Source organism: Acipenser ruthenus, chromosome 9 (genome assembly GCF_902713425.1).
Source record: "Acipenser ruthenus chromosome 9, fAciRut3.2 maternal haplotype, whole genome shotgun sequence".
Classification (NCBI taxonomy): domain Eukaryota; kingdom Metazoa; phylum Chordata; class Actinopteri; order Acipenseriformes; family Acipenseridae; genus Acipenser; species Acipenser ruthenus.
In genome coordinates this window covers 118,908-137,191 of record NC_081197.1, presented here as the reverse complement: position 1 = coordinate 137,191, position 18,284 = coordinate 118,908, and the positions used below count along the sequence as shown (strand labels likewise).

The 18,284-nt window shown below is 40.8% G+C and overlaps 1 protein-coding gene across 1 annotated transcript; it reads right to left on the bottom strand.

The window, feature by feature from the left end:
• Nucleotides 1-11,255: 11,255 nt before the first annotated feature.
• On the bottom strand, nt 11,256-17,281 carry LOC117406119 (collagenase 3-like). The gene is made up of 10 exons (XM_059030586.1): nt 17,146-17,281; nt 16,372-16,610; nt 15,043-15,191; nt 14,273-14,398; nt 13,926-14,081; nt 13,084-13,204; nt 12,787-12,920; nt 12,354-12,513; nt 12,165-12,268; nt 11,256-11,790 (listed from the first exon to the last, which is right to left on the bottom strand). Exons 1-10 carry the CDS (start codon nt 17,251-17,253, stop codon nt 11,690-11,692), a joined length of 1,398 nt encoding a protein of 465 aa, XP_058886569.1. The 5' UTR covers nt 17,254-17,281; the 3' UTR covers nt 11,256-11,689.
• Nucleotides 17,282-18,284: the final 1,003 nt, after the last annotated feature.

Below are 18,284 nucleotides of genomic sequence, written 5' to 3'. Positions count from 1 at the left end.
ATCCATGGCGTGACATACAAAAGCTCAGTGTCTGAATGTGACGTTCTCCGAGAGAATGTCAGCCACAGGGGTCGACACTTAAACTGACAGCCTTTCGTCATCGAGGTTTGAATTTGATAAAAGGGAGTTAATTGAAACTCACACAATGCTTTGGCTTTGTCCACCAGAGGGCAACATTACCTTAGGGACATCTACAACATCTTTATACCCAGTCCCTAGACATCTACAACACTGTTATACCCACTCCCTGGAGACATCTCCAACACCGTTATACCCACTCCCTGGAGACATCTACAACACCGTTATACCCAGTCCCTAGAGACATCTACAACACCTTTATACCCAGTCCCTAGAGACATCTACAACACCGTTATACCCACTCCCTAGAGACATCTCCAACACTGTTATACCCACGCCCTAGAGACATCTACAACACCGTTATACCCACTCCCTAGAGACATCTACAACACCGTTATACCCAGTCCCTAGAGACATCTACAACACTGTTATACCCAGTCCCTAGAGACATCTACAACACCGTTATACGCAGTCCCTAGAGACATCTACAACACCGTTATACCCAGTCCCTAGAGACATCTACAACACCGTTATACCCACTCCCTAGAGACATCTCCAACACCGTTATACCCACTCCCTAGAGACATCTACAACACCGTTATACCCAGTCCCTAGAGACATCTACAACGCTGTTATACCCACTCCCTAGAGACATCTACAGCACCTTTATACCCCATGGAGATTTCCAGACAGAAAGATTTAAGTGTGTTTTAAAAGGTGTTATTATATGTTAGCCAGTCAATCTCCTCTGTCTACTGTATGAAGTGCAGTTACTTCCCTTATAACAAGTTCTCACAGTAAAAGCAAAGCAAAGTGAAATAAAGCACAGTGAAAGCATGGTATAACTGTGGGAAAAAGCACTGGAACAGTGCAGAAATACTGTGATAAAGTTTTGTAAGGGTGTGGACACACCACAAAACCGTATGCTTGTAAGAGGCAATGACATTCACACGTTGTTCCTGAGAATCACAATCTGCTGGTCATTGTGGTCGTATTTAAAACCAAATGTTTCTGTAGGCTGGTCTGTGGCTGCATCGCTTCCCAGGAATATAACGTAACAGAAACATATTCACTGTCCTGTCACATGAGCAGGAGCTGCACTGAAGGCTTATCTCAGGGCACTTCATTCACCAGATTCTTATACAGACTCTTGTTCAGAATCCTACACTGTGATTGAAGAGGTTCAGAACCCTACACTGTGTTTGAAGAGGTTCAGAACCCTACATTGTGTTTGAATAGGTTCAGAACCCTACACTGTGTTTGAACAGGTTCAGAACCCTACACTCTGTTTGAAGAGGTTCAGAATGTTACACTGTGATTGAAGAGGTTCAGAACCCTACACTGTGTTTGAAGAGGTTCAGAATGTTACACTGTGATTGAAGAGGTTCAGAACCCTACACTGTGTTTGAATAGGTTCAGAACCCTACACTGTGTTTGAACAGGTTCAGAACCCTACACCGTGATAGAAGAGGTTCAGAACCCTACACTGTGTTTGAAGAGGTTCAGAATGTTACACTGTGATTGAAGAGGTTCAGAACCCTACACTGTGATTGAAGAGGTTCAGAACCCTACACTGTTTGAAGAGGTTCAGAATGTTACACTGTGATTGAAGAGGTTCAGAACCCTACATTGTGTTTGAACAGGTTCAGAACCCTACACTGTGTTTGAATAGGTTCAGAACCCTACACTGTGTTTGAAGAGGTTCAGAACCCTACACTGTGGTTGAAGAGGTTCTGATTGAAGAATTAAGAACATAAGAAAGTTTACAAACAAGAGGAGGCCATTCAGCCCATCTTGCTTGTTTAGTTGTTAGTATTATTATTATTATTATTATTTATTTCTTAGCAGACGCCCTTATCCAGGGCGACTTACAATCGCAAGCAAATACAAATACATTCAAGTGTTACAATATAAGTCATACAATAAGAACAAGAAATACAATAATTCTCAAGTGTGACAAACCACAATTCAATAATACAGCAGATAATAGTGAAAGTTACATCAGGATATGATTAAGTAGTGATAGTTACATCAGGATATGATTAAGTACAAAATGCAACAGATTAAACACTTGGGAGATTACAATATTCTGAGGTACAGGATTAAATGCAGTAAAATAGGGGGCAGATAAGAGCAAAATAAAGCATATTTAAATGAAGGGTGATAGTGTCCCAGGATACAACAGAGGAGTTCTACAGGTGCTGTTTGAAGAGGTGAGTCTTAAGGAGGCGCCGGAATGTGGTCAGGGACTGGGCAGTCCTGACATCTGTAGGAAGGTCGTTCCACCACTGCGGAGCAAGGGTGGAGAAGGAGCGGGCTCGGGAGGCAGGGGAGCGTAGCGGAGGTAGAGCCAGTCTTCTAGTGCAGGCGGAGCGGAGAGGTCGAGTGGGGGTGTAGGGAGAGATGAGGGTCTGGAGGTAGCTGGGTGCAGTCTGATCAAGGCATCTGTAGGCTAGTACAAGAGTCTTGAACTGGATGCGAGCGGTGATCGGGAGCCAGTGGAGCGAGCGGAGTAGTGGAGTAGCTTATTGATCCCAGAATCTCATCAAGCAGCTTCTTGAAGGATCCCAGGGTGTCAGCTTCAACATTACTGGGGAGTTGGTTCCATACCCCCACAATTCTCTGTGTAAAAAAGTGCCTCCTATTTTCTGTTCTGAATGCCCCTTTACCTAATCTCCATTTGTGACCCCTGGTCCTTGTTTCTTTTTTCAGGTCAAAAAAGTCCCCTGGATTTTGAATGCTTGAATCAGATCACCGCATAGTCTTCTTTGTTCAAGACTTGAATAGATTCAGTTCTTTTAGCCTGTCTGCATACAACATGCCTTTTAAACCCAGGATAATTCTGATTGCTCTTCTTTGCACTCTTTCTAGAGCAGCAATATCCTTTTTGTAACGAGGTGACCAGAACTGAACACAATATTCTAGGTGAGGTCTTACTAATGCATTGTAAAGTTTTAACATTACTTCTCTTGATTTAAATTCAACACTTCTCACAATATATCCGAGCATCTTGTTGGCCTTTTTTATAGCTTCCCCACATTGTCTAGATGAAGACATTTCTGAGTCAACATAAACTCCTATGTCTTTTTCATAGATCCCTTCTTCAATTTCAGTATCTCCCATATGATATTTATAATGCACATTTTTATTGCCTGCGTGCAATACTTTACACTTTTCTCTATTAAATGTAATTTGCCATGTGTCTGCCCAGTTCTGAATGTTGTCTAGATCATTTTAAATGACCTTTGCTGCTGCAACAGTTTGCCACTCCTCCTATTTTTGTGTTGTCTGCAAATTTAACAAGTTTTCTTACCATACCAGAATCTAAATTAAGGATGCTGTGTGGTCCAGTGGTTAAAGAAAAGGGCTTGTAACCAGGAGGTTCCCGGTTCAAATCCCACCTCAGCCACTGACTCATTATGTGACCCTGAGCAAGTCGTTTAACCTCTTTGTGCTCTGTCTTTCGGGTGAGACGTAGTTGTAAGTGACTCTTCAGGTAAGTTGCCTTGGATAAAGGCATCTGCTAAATAAACAAAATAATAATGTAGATTAAGAATAGCAGAGGACCTAATATTGATCCCTGTGGTACACCACTGGTTACGTCGCTCCAATTTGAGGTTTCTCCTCAGTACTTTTTGTTTTATACATGTTAACCACGCCCAAATCCTTATGTATGCACTTCCTTGAATCCTTACTGCGTTCAGTTTGAGAATTAATCTTTTATGCAGGACTTTGTCAAAAGTTTTCTGGAAATCTAAATAAACCATGCCTTTACCAGGGGAGACCTCTGGGAAAGCAGATGAGTGAGGCTGTTCTGTACAGCGGTGAAGGTGGGGTCGCCGGTTGATGCCCAGCCTCTCCCCTGTTTCACAAGCTCACTCTTTGCCTTCTGGATTATTCTTGCCACTCTGTCCCTTTGTGAAGTACTGGAAATTATAAATGGAAATGGAAATTCCAAAGTAGGTCAGGGAAGCAACAGCAGACTTGAAGATAATGTCCCCACAACTATGCAGAACATTGCACTTAACATTCTTCTTTGTGCACAGACTTGCGCTAAGCATTATCACTGAGAACTACAAGCTGCAGCTTATTAGTTGCAAGAACTGGAAAAAAAGACTCATCTCATATTGCGTTTTTTCCGTGAGCAACATGTAAAAAAGCATCTGCTTTAGGAATTCCTGGAAAAGTGGTTCTCAGTAGAGAGGATATTGGCTTCCTCAAAATATACTGGGAGAGTATATTTTTGACACTGGACAACAGGGAATACAGTTTAAAAAAGATTCAGAAACCACTTTTAATCATCTTAAAGGGAAAACAGCTGGCGCAAAAGCTCTGTCGCAGAAAGCCTTATCACATAAATTATTAATTCTGTATTACCAAATACCATTTATATATTTCTGAAGTGAGGTGTTTTGTTTTGAGGTGACACTGGGGTTTCATTGAAACGTTGTGAAAACTCTCAATAGTCTCGCAACTTAATGCAATAATGAGCAGGTATATCCGGGTACACAACACAAAAGCCTATACATTGGACGAAAAACACAGCTATCAACTTTCAAATGTAACCATTTCATGTTGTTATTATGTAATTATTTAAACAATGTAATCCTTCATATAGAATCTAAAAAAAGTCCAGAACTTTAGTAAAGCATTCAGAATTCTAAACGGTATTGACAATGTCGACCCAGGAGGCTTTTTTGACCTGAAAAAAGAAACAAGGACCAGGGGTCACAAATAGAGATTAGATAAAGGGGCATTCAGAACAGATTCTGGTATGGTAAGCAAACTTGTTAAATTTGCAGACAACACAAAAATAGGAGGAGTGGCAAACTGTTGCAGCAGCAAAGTTCATTTAAAATGATCTAGACAACATTCAGAACTGGGCAGACACATGGCAAATGACATTTAATAGAGAAAAGTGTAAAGTATTGCACGCAGGCAATAAAAATGTGCATTATAAATATCATATGGGAGATACTGAAATTGAAGAAGGGATCTATGAAAAAGACATAGGAGTTTATGTTGACTCAGAAATGTCTTCATCTAGACAATGTGGGGAAGCTATAAAAAAGGCCAACAAGATGCTCGGATATATTGTGAGAAGTGTTGAATTTAAATCAAGGGAAGTAATGTTAAAACTTTACAATGCATTAGTAAGACCTCACCTAGAATATTGTGTTCAGTTCTGGTCACCTCGTTACAAAAAGGATATTGCTGCTTTAGAAAGAGTGCAAAGAAGAGCAACCAGAATTATCCTGGGTTTAAAAGGCATGTTGTATGCAGACAGGCTAAAAGAACTGAATCTATTCAAGTCTTGAACAAAGAAGACTACGCGGTGATCTGATTCAAGCATTCAAAATCCAGGGGACTTTTTTGACCTGAAAAAAGAAACAAGGACCAGGGGTCACAAATGGAGATTAGGTAAAGGGGCATTCAGAACAGAAAATAGGAGGCACTTTTTTACACAGAGAATTGTGGGGGTATGGAACCAACTCCCCAGTAATGTTGAAGCTGACACCCTGGGATCCTTCAAGAAGCTGCTTGATGAGATTCTGGGATCAATAAGCTACTAACAACCAAACGAGCAAGATGGGCGGAATGGCCTCCTCTCATCTGTAACCTTTCTTGTGTTCCTGTGTTGTTAATAACTTCAGCACCCAGGAGGCTTCCCGTGTCTTTTTGATTCACTGGAAGTCCAGCCAGACGGGTGATAGACCTGACCGACTGCTGTGTGCTTTCTGTCTGTCTCTGCCCAGCTACACTTAAGACAAGCTGCTCAGAAACAACAGATTATTTTAATATTATCGAATGAAACAGCAAAGCCCATCTTTACCAACAATACGCGCTGCCGCACCTGGTCAGCCATGTCCAACACAGAGGAGGCATTGTTCTCCAGCGGCTTATCACAAACCAACAGTGTGCAGGTGGGAGAGGAGGAACAAACACTAACCTGCTTGAGTCATGCCGATGATTGTGCTGTAAATACACACTACAGCCTGGCTGTCTATCCCGATATAGATCTGTTTTGGTCGTTCCTCTGTGAATATTACAAAAGCTGAATGACGAAAGCTTGTCTCTCGAGGGTGGTGAGTAGCACAGTAATCATGCAATCCCTCCCACTATCTAATCAAATGCTTACAGGGTTCATATTACAAGCCCAGTCTAAACCTGTAGGCTGTATTAGCAAGTTCATTACATAGCAAGCCCTGGAAATAGAATAAACAGCACTCTTGATCAGCATGTGCTAATTTGAGGAATATTAGGCAGATAGCCGATCAGAGACTTCAAGCTTGTCTACTGTAGAATATCAGTAATTGATAACATGTATACAGGTTAATTATCGTAGGTGCATTTTGTTGTATTCTGTATTTATAGGGCCCTACTCACTAAGCCTTCAGACATGAGGCTTATAAACCACTAATGGAGAAAGAAAATTAGAAACATGAGCTAAAAAATACATTTAAATGAGATCCACAAAAAATCAGGTTTATACACTGTTTGCTGGTGAAATTAAGATTCACCACTATTTAGATCATTACATTTGACCCCCATGTTTTTTATTTGTTTCTCGTTTTGCTTCCCCAATAGTTGTTCAGGAAAACCATCACAGTCGCTCCAGGATTCCGCGATCACAGAAAAAATCGCAGAATTTGCTCTCTCTCACAGAATTTTCAATTTCTTGCAAAAACATGTTCTGTTTTTTTTTCAGATTTTAATAATGTGATTTAATAATAAAAAAATATTAACTAACTGTGTCTTTATTTTTCTTATTTATTTGTACTCATTAACACTTTTCATTAAAAAGTCATTGCCGCAGAATTTTCTCATTGCAGATTTTAGGAAATTTCCATGGAGACTAATATATATTGGATTTGAATGAAGAGAAAAGGAGATTCTCATGGTGACTTCAGCAATGTGACAGGGACACAGATGAGAGGCTCCTGTCCCACGTGCTGGGGGTCCTGCATTGTTTGTTTTGTATGACTGGGGTGGCAGGTTATTGGAATCACAGCTCAGCAGCTTTACTAAGCTCACTGTTTACTGTAGATTCAGCACAGATGCAGCACAGGTTGACAAACTGCTGGCTCATCTGACTGCTTACAGACTTAGCAAAGGATGTTGACTAAAGCATGGGATTTTCCACAGGTAACAAATGCCTAGGACAGACATTTTTAATGACAAATAATGTGTTCTCTCAGTGCCAGACAGCTCCCCTTACTTCCCCAGGCTCCCAGAATGGTTCATATTGCTGCAGACGTTCAAGGAGGAGTGGCAACAGCAGCCCACGCACACACACACCCCAAACCACAAGGGATATTAGCACTCTGTACAGCGATTTCATTAGGGTTCCTCAAACTATTCAACCTTATATTAAACTGTCATCGGGCTAAGAATACATCTTCCATCTTCCATGTAGAATAAATGGAGTTTGTTGTTCTCTGAATACTATATAATAAATGGAGTTTGTTGTTCTCTGAATGCTGTATAATAAATTGAGTTTGTTGTTCTCTGAATACTATATAATAAATGGAGTTTGTTGTTCTCTGAATGCTGTATAATAAATGGAGTTTGTTCTCTGAATACTGTATAATAAATGGAGTTGTTTTTCTCTGAATACTGTATAATAAATGGAGTTGTTTTTCTCTGAATACTGTATAATAAATGGAGTTTGTTGTTCTCTGAATACTGTATAATAAATGGAGTTTGTTCTCTGAATACTGTATAATAAATGGAGTTTGTTCTCTGAATACTGTATAATAAATGGAGTTGTTTTTCTCTGAATACTGTATAATAAATGGAGTTTGTTGCTCTCTGAATACTTTAGACAGATAAAACCCTCACTAACATGGTAAACTACAGGGGATTGTTTCTCAATAACTCACTTGGGTGAATATTGACAAAATGCTGTTTGTAAAATTGCTATTTAGAATACTCTGTAAGTACTGAGTTTTCAGTTCAGAATGGTATATGATCCATTTTGATGAAACAGAGTAATACATTAAGACAAACTTTGTGTGAGTGTTGCTGGTGGTTCAGTAACCTTACATGGAGCATTTTAACAAGTTTGGGGAATCTACACCAATGTGATGTGATGAGTAAATAGCTCAGTATCATCTGACAGCATGAAAGCAGAACTGTTTTTATTGCTGTGCCCTTGAGGGAAATTCCAGTCACTCTACATTTAATAAGAGGCTATTAAGCACTCAGTCAGTGTGCCTCCTGTCTGTCATCTTAATGCTCTGTAACACACTGCAGACAGGAGCTGAACTGCTGAAATCAGTGTCCCTGAATGAGCTGCTGCTGTCTGTCATCTTAATGCTCTGTAACACACTGCAGACAGGAGCTGAACTGCTGAAATCAGTGTCCCTGAATGAGCTGCTGCTGTCTGTCATCTTAATGCTGTGTAACACACTGCAGACAGGAGCTGAACTGCTGAAATCAGTGTCCCTGAATGAGCTGCTGCTGTCTGTCATCTTAATGCTCTGTAACACACTGCAGACAGGAGCTGAACTGCTGAAATCAGTGTCCCTGAATGAGCTGCTGCTGTCTGTCATCTTAATGCTGTGTAACACACTGCAGACAGGAGCTGAACTGCTGAAATCAGTGTCCCTGAATGAGCTGCTGCTGTCTGTCATCTTAATGCTCTGTAACACACTGCAGACAGGAGCTGAACTGCTGAAATCAGTGTCCCTGAATGAGCTGCTGCTGTCTGTCATCTTAATGCTGTGTAACACACTGCAGACAGGAGCTGAACTGCTGAAATCAGTGTCTCTGAATGAGCTGCTGCTGTCTGTCATCTTAATGCTGTGTAACACACTGCAGACAGGAGCTGAACTGCTGAAATCAGTGTCTCTGAATGAGCTGCTGCTGTCTGTCATCTTAATGCTCTGTAACACACTGCAGACAGGTGCTGAACTGCTGAGATCAGTGTCCCTGAATGAGCTGCTGCTGTCTGTCATCTTAATGCTGTGTAACACACTGCAGACAGGAGCTGAACTGCTGAGATCAGTGTCCCTGAATGAGCTGCTGCTGTCTGTCATCTTAATGCTGTGTAACACACTGCAGACAGGAGCTGAACTGCTGAGATCAGTGTCCCTGAATGAGCTGCTGCTGTCTGTCATCTTAATGCTGTGTAACACACTGCAGACAGGAGCTGAACTGCTGAAATCAGTGTCCCTGAATGAGCTGCTGCTGTCTGTCATCTTAATGCTGTGTAACACACTGCAGACAGGAGCTGAACTGCTGAAATCAGTGTCCCTGAATGAGCTGCTGCTGTCTGTCATCTTAATGCTGTGTAACACACTGCAGACAGGAGCTGAACTGCTGAAATCAGTGTCCCTGAATGAGCTGCTGCTGTCTGTCATCTTAATGCTGTGTAACACACTGCAGACAGGAGCTGAACTGCTGAAATCAGTGTCCCTGAATGAGCTGCTGCTGTCTGTCTTCTTAATGCTGTGTAACACACTGCAGACAGTTTTTTTTATATAATAAAAATGTCAAGAGATGGGTCCTTGCTGATTTACACACACACACACACACACACACACACACACACACACATATATATATATATATATATATATATATATATATATATATATATATATATATATATATATATAGAAAGAACAAAAATAACACAATGTTTCCCGTAGTTGAGTAAATAGCACAGCATCAATATCACACAATCCAATACCACTATAATGAGGCGCCTGTGCTTTTCCATTACTGCTTACAGACATACTGACTGTGCATGAGTGTTTACAGAGGTTTGGATAAAGTAGGCGGTTGTCAGAAGCATCCTTGTTTCTGTTTATCCATCTATTCTAAATATTATGAAATAGAACTCACACTGGAATTAGTCCATCATTGCTGAAATGTACAGTAACCATTAGAATGCAATTTTGCACCCCCCTCCAAAAAATACAACTAAAACGCTGCTACATTAACAAGCCCTTAACATTCTCCCATTAAAAAGGGTGACCAGCAGCAGTATCTGAGTCCAACCACGTGTCTAGCTTGCTCCAAATTCAATCTGTGGAAAGCAATGGGAACCATGTGCTGCTTTACTGGCACCTCTTCAGACCCAGTGAGGACGGTATGTTGCTTTTCATTACACAGTATTGAGGAGACAGCATGTTTCTTAGTTGTATTTCAATCAAAGTGCTCAGCCAAAACCACACAACACAACAATAAACACATAATGACACGGTGCATTACATATTAATGCTGTTACAAGCATACATGCCCTGAAGCTGATTGGCTGAGACAAGCTGTGAGGTTTCTAATCATTAGAGGACACGGCATGGCAAGTGTGTTTGAGCAATGCACTGGGGCTCCATCAAGAGGATCTCAAGCTTTAGTGTGTTTGAGCAATGCACTGGGATTCCATCAAGAGGATCTCAAGCTTTAGTGTGTTTGAGCAATGCACTGGGATTCCATCAAGAGGATCTCAAGCTTTAGTGTGTTTGAGCAATGCACTGGGATTCCATCAAGAGGATCTCAGGCTTTAGTGTGTTTGAGCAATGCACTGGGATTCCATCAAGAGGATCTCAGGCTTTAGTGTGTTTGAGCAATGCACTGGGATTCCATCAAGAGGATCTCAAGCTTTAGTGTGTTTGAGCAATGCACTGGGATTCCATCAAGAGGATCTCAGGCTTTAGTGTGTTTGAGCAATGCACTGGGATTCCATCAAGAGGATCTCAAGCTTTTACTCCACAGTGTGTTTCATGATATTTTGTAAAAAAAAAAAATGTAACCTTTTACATACGTATATCATGACAATGTTTTTCAAACACAATGTTATGAAAATGGAGGGTATTGCAGACATATGAAGGTCTGAAGCATGTTTAAATGATAGTTATTCTACATGTTGAAATGTAATCTCAGTTGCTATAGACTGCATGTTGAAATGTAATCTCTGTTGCTATAAACTGATCTGACGCAGTGCAGCCTGTTTGCTTTGGTCCTGAGATCACAGTGAGTAATAACTGGATACGACTGCTGGAAAACCGCTCCCGGTGCTGAGTCGTCATGTTATTAGAGCACATTAAACACTGACACACTGAACCCTCTGGTGCTGAGTCATCATGTTATTAGAGCACAATAAACACTGACACACTGAAGGCTTGGTGTCTGGGTTAAGAATGAAAAGAACACAATGACAAACCTGCAGGCATTTTATTCACTTAAAATAACTCATATTTTCTTTACAAAAGTGTATTAAAGTAAGATAAAAATAAAGGTTGATTGATGTTGCTCTGGTGTAATCATCCAGTGCATTGTCTTTATATGAGCCCCCATTATAAGGAAGTAATCCCCAGGTAGGGGTGGGAGGGGCTCTAGGTTCTCTCCATAGTCCTTATTAACAAGGAAAACAACTCATGAGAAAAAGAACAACCCCAGACTGCTTACAGCTCCCTAAATCACATATGTGTGCTTTTTCTGATTTGGTTGAACTTTATTTGGGTAATTTTTCATTTTGAAAAAAAAATAATAATAAATTAGAATGACAATTATGAAACTTTAAGAATTTAGCTAAACAAAAACACCTTAATGCAAAATATAAAAATGGTTAACAAAACAAGTCTGTTCTCTGAATTCTAATAATTTAACAGTTAAGCAAAGAGTTTGCTCTTAAAATCCCAACCACTCGCTTGGACGTGTAGCTGTATTGAAACTGTATGGATCCCCGATAGAGGTAAAGGTGACCTGTGGAAAAAAAGAGGAAAGGCTTCAAAGCTTCAGACTGCACACTTCTTTAGGGTTAAGGAAACAAACTGATACAAGTAGAGGTGCAACACCAAAATAATAACAGATAGCAGATCACATTTCCATTCTTTATTATTTATTATTTAAAAAGAACAAAGTTAAAAACAGAGCAACGTTTCGGCCAGATGGCATTCATGGCATTCATAAAGCATTCATATTCTAATAAACACGCAGCTCAACTTCACTTATGGGAGACAGAAGTCATCGTTGCATAGCAAAATTATCTGGCAATGTTAATAATGGCAAAACCCAATTTGCTAAGTGCTGCGGTGCAGGAGAGCTGTAAAAGCTGAATGACAATTAATAATACAAACCATATTCATAGAAAGCAGCTTCTATTTCTTCTCCAACACCTGGAAAATCATCTTCAATAGATCTGGGGTAGCCTTTGTCCATTGTTCCACTGTACTCATCGTAACTAGAAAATAGAATGTGTTTGTTTGATTTGTGTGTTCATGCTGTAAGCGTCTTACAGCTGCTGTTTCGTTAAAAGGCTGCCTCACCTCCAGTAGTCCTCGTCTGTAAACAGCAGGGTCTTTCCAGTGCCTGTGATCTGCACAGCGGCATCGATCCTCCGAACAGTTTTAGGAAGACCCAGCTTGTGAATGTATTTGGGGTACCCTTCCACCAGGTTATATCCGTTCAGAGCCCACATCCTGATTCCTGTCACAAGTAAAAGTCAGATCAGCATCATCAGGGTCCAAATCATTTGACCATTGAAAATAAAAACAACAGGCAGCACAATACTGACCACTGAAATTAAAAACAACAGACAGTGCAATACTGACCAATGAAAATAAAAACAACAGGCAGTGCAATACTGACCATTGAAAATAAAAACAACAGACAGTGCAATACTGACCATTGAAAATAAAAACAACAGACAGTGCAGTACTGACCAATGAAAATAAAAACAACAGACAGTGCAATACTGACCATTGAAAATAAAAACAAGGTCCTTTTCTGCAGACTCATATGCAGCGTCCACTTTGTTTGGGAGAACCGGCCAGGTCATTTTAATCAGCGACTGTTCCACATCCACCATCTGAGGGTGCAGGCGCCAGTAAAACCTGACACACAACAAACCAACAGGACTGGGTTAGTCTCGCTTACCAGCACAGCAATCAGTTTCAACAGAGGCAACCCAAAGGGCGTTCGTCTTCTCCTGAAGACTGGGATTGCTCAATTCAATGGGGGGCAGTACAATTAGAGGTTTACTTTCTCAAACGTTACCTGTCCTTGAAGATAATCGTTTCTCCTCTGAGTTTTGTCACGGCATCAAAAGACAGGAGTGGGTCACACTTCTTTGGCGCTTCAGGATGCGGTTTAACTTTAGGTGGATTTGGGTTCGGACCTGAGGGTAAGATGGACTGGGGTAAGCAACCATTTCTAAGCAGAAACAAGAATATGAAGCACAATCCTTGAGTGTATATAGCACACAATTAAATGATTTGCTTAGGGCTTGCTTCTATATATTAGCCTGCTTTAATTGAATCAGCCAGTGATGCACTGTTCTTTAGAACTCAAAAAGGCAAAATATTGCTGAATCAAGCAGTGCTAAGCTGCTTATACAATGATGCCTATGTTAAATGAAGCCCATGCTGTATGGAAGTCAGATACAAGCCTTAACTTCATCATCTACTATGCCAGGGGCGGCCGACACTGCTCCTGGGGAGTCACAGCAGCTTTTATAGGTAACCCTTAAATCATCAATTTCTGAAGAATGGAAGTTGTTGATCAATTTAGCAAGTTAAATTGTTCATTTAAATCAGGAGAGGTCAGCTCTGGTGCAGGAGAGCTGCAGGGAGTTCAGGTTTTTGTTCCAAATGATCTCTAAATTACTTCATTGAACAAATGACTGCTTAAATTGAAAACAATACTGCTTAACTAGTCAAAATGTAGTTGTTCCAATGATTAAGGGTTACCTATACAGCCTGCTGGGTTGTGGCTCTCCAGGACCAGGTTTGGCCACCCCTGTACTATGCCATCTACAGAGCTCACAGCTAATTCTTATACTGCACCCATTGCAGGTCATTTAGGAGTCTTAAGAAATGCTCTCAGAAATGTGAAGGTACCATAAAGTGACTGAATTCCATGGACATCGTCTTCTGAAAGGGGGAATCCTTTGCTGAACGAGTACACTGGGTACATCAGGGATCCGGGATCCTCGGAGTGGGAGAGACCCAAAGCATGGCCAAATTCATGAGCAGCAACAATGAATAGGTTGTAACCTAAAGAACACATCCTCATTTTATACACATTAATACACATTGTGGATGCTTCAAGTATGTGGATGCGTCAAGTTCTGTTACTTTGTCTAAACAACTGTATATCTGTAAAACACAATATATATATATATATATATATATATATATATATATATATATATATATATATATATATATATATATATATATGGTACCACTGGAGTCCGTTGACCAAGTCTCATCTTCATCAAAGTGCGTGTCCCCCCCAAGTCCATTGCCAGGTGGGTAGGCATGGGCCAGCAGACCATTGGGCCCATCAAATGGATTGAAGTCTCCGTGCTCTACAAAGGCAATGGGTCAAGTGATTCAAATTCACATACAATATAACAAGAGCATTGGATCACAGTGTGCACCACTCCACAGCCATGTGAGACAATGCAGTAAAAGGTCTGAACACCTTATGCTTTCCTACACGTGATGAGAGCTTGGGAATCAGCTGGCAAATGAAGTCAGTTAATGCATGAGCGCATGCACTGCATTCCCAGGTGAAAGCCCTGCACTGATACTCCTAAGGAAACACATTGATGGGCGTTCTAGTATTATTGTATATTTCACAGCAATTCACCTCATTCTGACAACAGGTGTTATCCAATTTAACCCAGGTATATTATATATTGCCTTTGAAAAAGTGGAGTATGTCTTCGCTGTTGTCTAGTAAAAAGAATCAAGCTGTCTGAAACACTGTTGAAACTGTTGTTGCTGGATACGAATGTTTGAATACCAGGATATCATTTACTGAATCATAATATATGTGGCAAGCCTGTGGGTGGTGTGCTTTTGGACCCTACTGGAAACTGATGAGACACAAACTGAACTCATACACTGAGAATGTTATACTTTACACTTGTGTACCAGTGCAATATAGTAATAATAAAATAAACTGCCGGCACCAACTACAGTGACTGCCGTTGTTTTATTACAGGACCTTTTGACCCGAAGGCGATCATGATGTCAGCAGTGCCCTCGTGTAGCTTTCTGAAGACCAGCGGCGTCACGTCACTCCAGACTCTGAGGGCATTGTGGATCGCTCGGTCAACCTCGGAGGCTTTCACATCCGGGGTGTAATTCACAATCCTCAAATAAGGGGGTACATTGCTGTTAGCATGAATCATATCCCACTGTGCGAGGTATCATGTCAATTCACAATCCTCAAATAAGGGGGTACATTGCTGTTAGCATGAATCATATCCCACTGTGCGAGGTATCATGTAAATTCACAATCCTCAAAATAAGGGAGGACCTTGCATCATATCCCACTGTGCGAGGTATCATGTAAATTCACAATCCTCAAAATAAGGGAGTACCTTGCATCATATCCCACTGTGCGAGGTATCATGTAAATTCACAATCCTCAAAATAAGGGAGTACCTTGCATCATATCCCACTGTGCGAGGTATCATGTAAATTCACAATCCTCAAAATAAGGGAGTACCTTGCATCATATCCCACTGTGCGAGGTATCATGTAAATTCACAATCCTCAAAATAAGGGAGTACCTTGCATCATATACCACTGTACGAGGTATCATGTAAATTCACAATCCTCAAATAAGGGAGTACCTTGCTGTTAGCATGAATCATATCCCACTTTGCGAGGTATCACGTAAATTCACAATCTTCAAATAAGGGAGCACATTGCTGTTAGCATGACTCATTATTATTATTTATTTCTTAGCTGACGCCCTTATCCAGGGCAACTTACAATTGTTACAAGATACCACATTAGTTTTTACATACAATTACCCATTTATACAGTTGGGTTTTTTATTGGAGCAATCTAGGTAAACTACCTTGCTCAAGGGTACAGCAGCAGTGTCCCCACCGGGGATTGAACCCACAACCCTCCAGTCAAGAGTCCAGAGCCCCTAACCACTACTCCACACTGCTCATGTCTCACTGCTTGAGGTTTCAAGGTAAATGCTGGTAAATCTGGATTTTAAAATGCTGCTTCTCAACAACAACATTCAGTTCAAATGATTTTTGTGCCCGAGCTTTTGAAGCAGCATAGAAATGTGATTGTTTTCTTGTTTGGATGTTTGGACTAGGTGGACAGAAAAAGGATTTGTAACTTCATAATAATGGGGGAACAAAAAGCACACGCACATGCATTCAAAGCATTTCCCCAAGACACTGGAAACACACACCTAATGGCTTGAATAGATGGGATGTGAGAATCATTGGGGAGCCTGCACTGACATGACATGTCCTCTTAGCAAGACACTCTTGTAATTATATGAGAATTTGCAGTTACTTACCTGAATGTCACGTTAGTTGTTTTCCATTTGAGATTCCTGGGGAAGAGATTATATTCTCCAACATCAGGAACGCCACACCTTGGCACGTGCATCATCTCTAGAGTGGCAGGGTCCAAATTCCCAGTTACTTCCAGGCCAAAGAAGGACTGCATCTCTTTAATTACCAGCGACATGGGGCTAGTGGACTTCCGTGGTCCCTGAAGTCCAGGGGCCAGGCCATAGAATTTCCTCAGATATTTCTGGGAACAAAATATATCAATTCAATGAACAACTTCAAACACTAAATGCTGAGTCGGGTAGAAAATACGTTGACATGTGTTTCGCCTGATACCTGCCTCCGTGTCCTATAAGCTTAGCCTATGAATATGTTAAATACAAGAGAGAAATCATATTAATCGTGGAGAAAAATACACACACTGTATGTTATAACATTGGCCATCCTTTTAGTACAGCTATGTAAGGCAGTCAAATTGAACTATTTGTCATATTCTTTTTATTTTTACTAACCCTTTAAAATAATGGCTGCTAATTCATAAGAATTGCAATAGATTTTATAGCATTCACAGGAGTAACATCTGAATGCAAATTCTGTTCTGACAAAGACTTATATATTATCATTTTCAAATGGTTACTTTTCCCCTTTGAATATTTATTGGCTGAGTATTAAGATGTAACTCAACTTTAATAAATGGAGAATTACATTTCAGTGAAATACTTATTCTATCAAGTCAATGAGAGATTGTGCAATAGACAGGTTCAAGCTGTTGGACCTACCTCTGCAAAATGCCAGTTGTCTTCATCTTTTTCACTGTCCTCTGCGGACAATGGGAACGCATAAGAATATGCAATGTTGAGTAGAACCACAAGCCCACTGTACCTCATCTTGCCTCAGTAATTAAGCAACGCCCAGACTGACTTCTGTAAGGTACATTGTGGAAGAGCTTTTTATAGTGCTGTCAAGTGATCCACATGATTCACCTTCATCCCAACCCCCCAATCCCCATGATTCACCCCCCCATGCCACTTCCTGCTCCAGTGCAGTGCAGAACTGCTTACGGGGCTGTCTGCTGCACAGTGTGTGGGGGTTACAGGGCCTCTCTATGTGGGTTCGGAAGAAGGTGGTCGAGAATGAGCCATGGGGAGATTTTCAGACTTTGAAGTGTCCTTTCAGAAACACAAGCAACTTGATACACAGAATGACTTCATGCATTCACTCTGCGCAGATGTCTACAAACACACTTCTTACAGATTCCACTACGGCAACATTTTCTGTCATTTATGCAGTTTTTAGGAACATGCTACAACAGGAAGAAGAAATCGTAACGTAGATTTGAAGTGGAGAAATGCAGTTTTCAGAAGCATTTTGATGCCATTCTAGACAGTGGGTTATGGCAACACTGTGTCTTTCATATCAAATAGTAGCACGATGCTCAACTACAGTTGTTTCTGTAGCACTGTATGTGAAATAGGATAGGAAACCTGGCTTTAGTACTGGCTCTATGGGAAAAACTGAATAGCTTTCTTGTGCTTTTCAGTACAAACGGACACTTGATGCACGATAGTGTTGCTAAATATATGCTGCCCAGGGGGATAAAAAGAAGCCAGCAAACCACCTCTCATAGAATAAACTGAAATCCACTCCAACTATATTGCATGAATCACAAGTAACCTTAAAATCCACTGTGTCATTTGCACCACTTTTTATGACATTTAAAATAGTAGGTGATTCCCTAAGCCTGAGAATGGAAACAGGGACTCATTTGCTGTAATACACAACAAGCACAATAATGGGGGATCAACGCATGCTGATAATGCAGGATCAACGCACGCTGATAATGCAGGATCAACGCATGCTGATAATGCAGGATCAACACACGCTGATAATGCAGGATCAATGCACGCTGATAATGGGG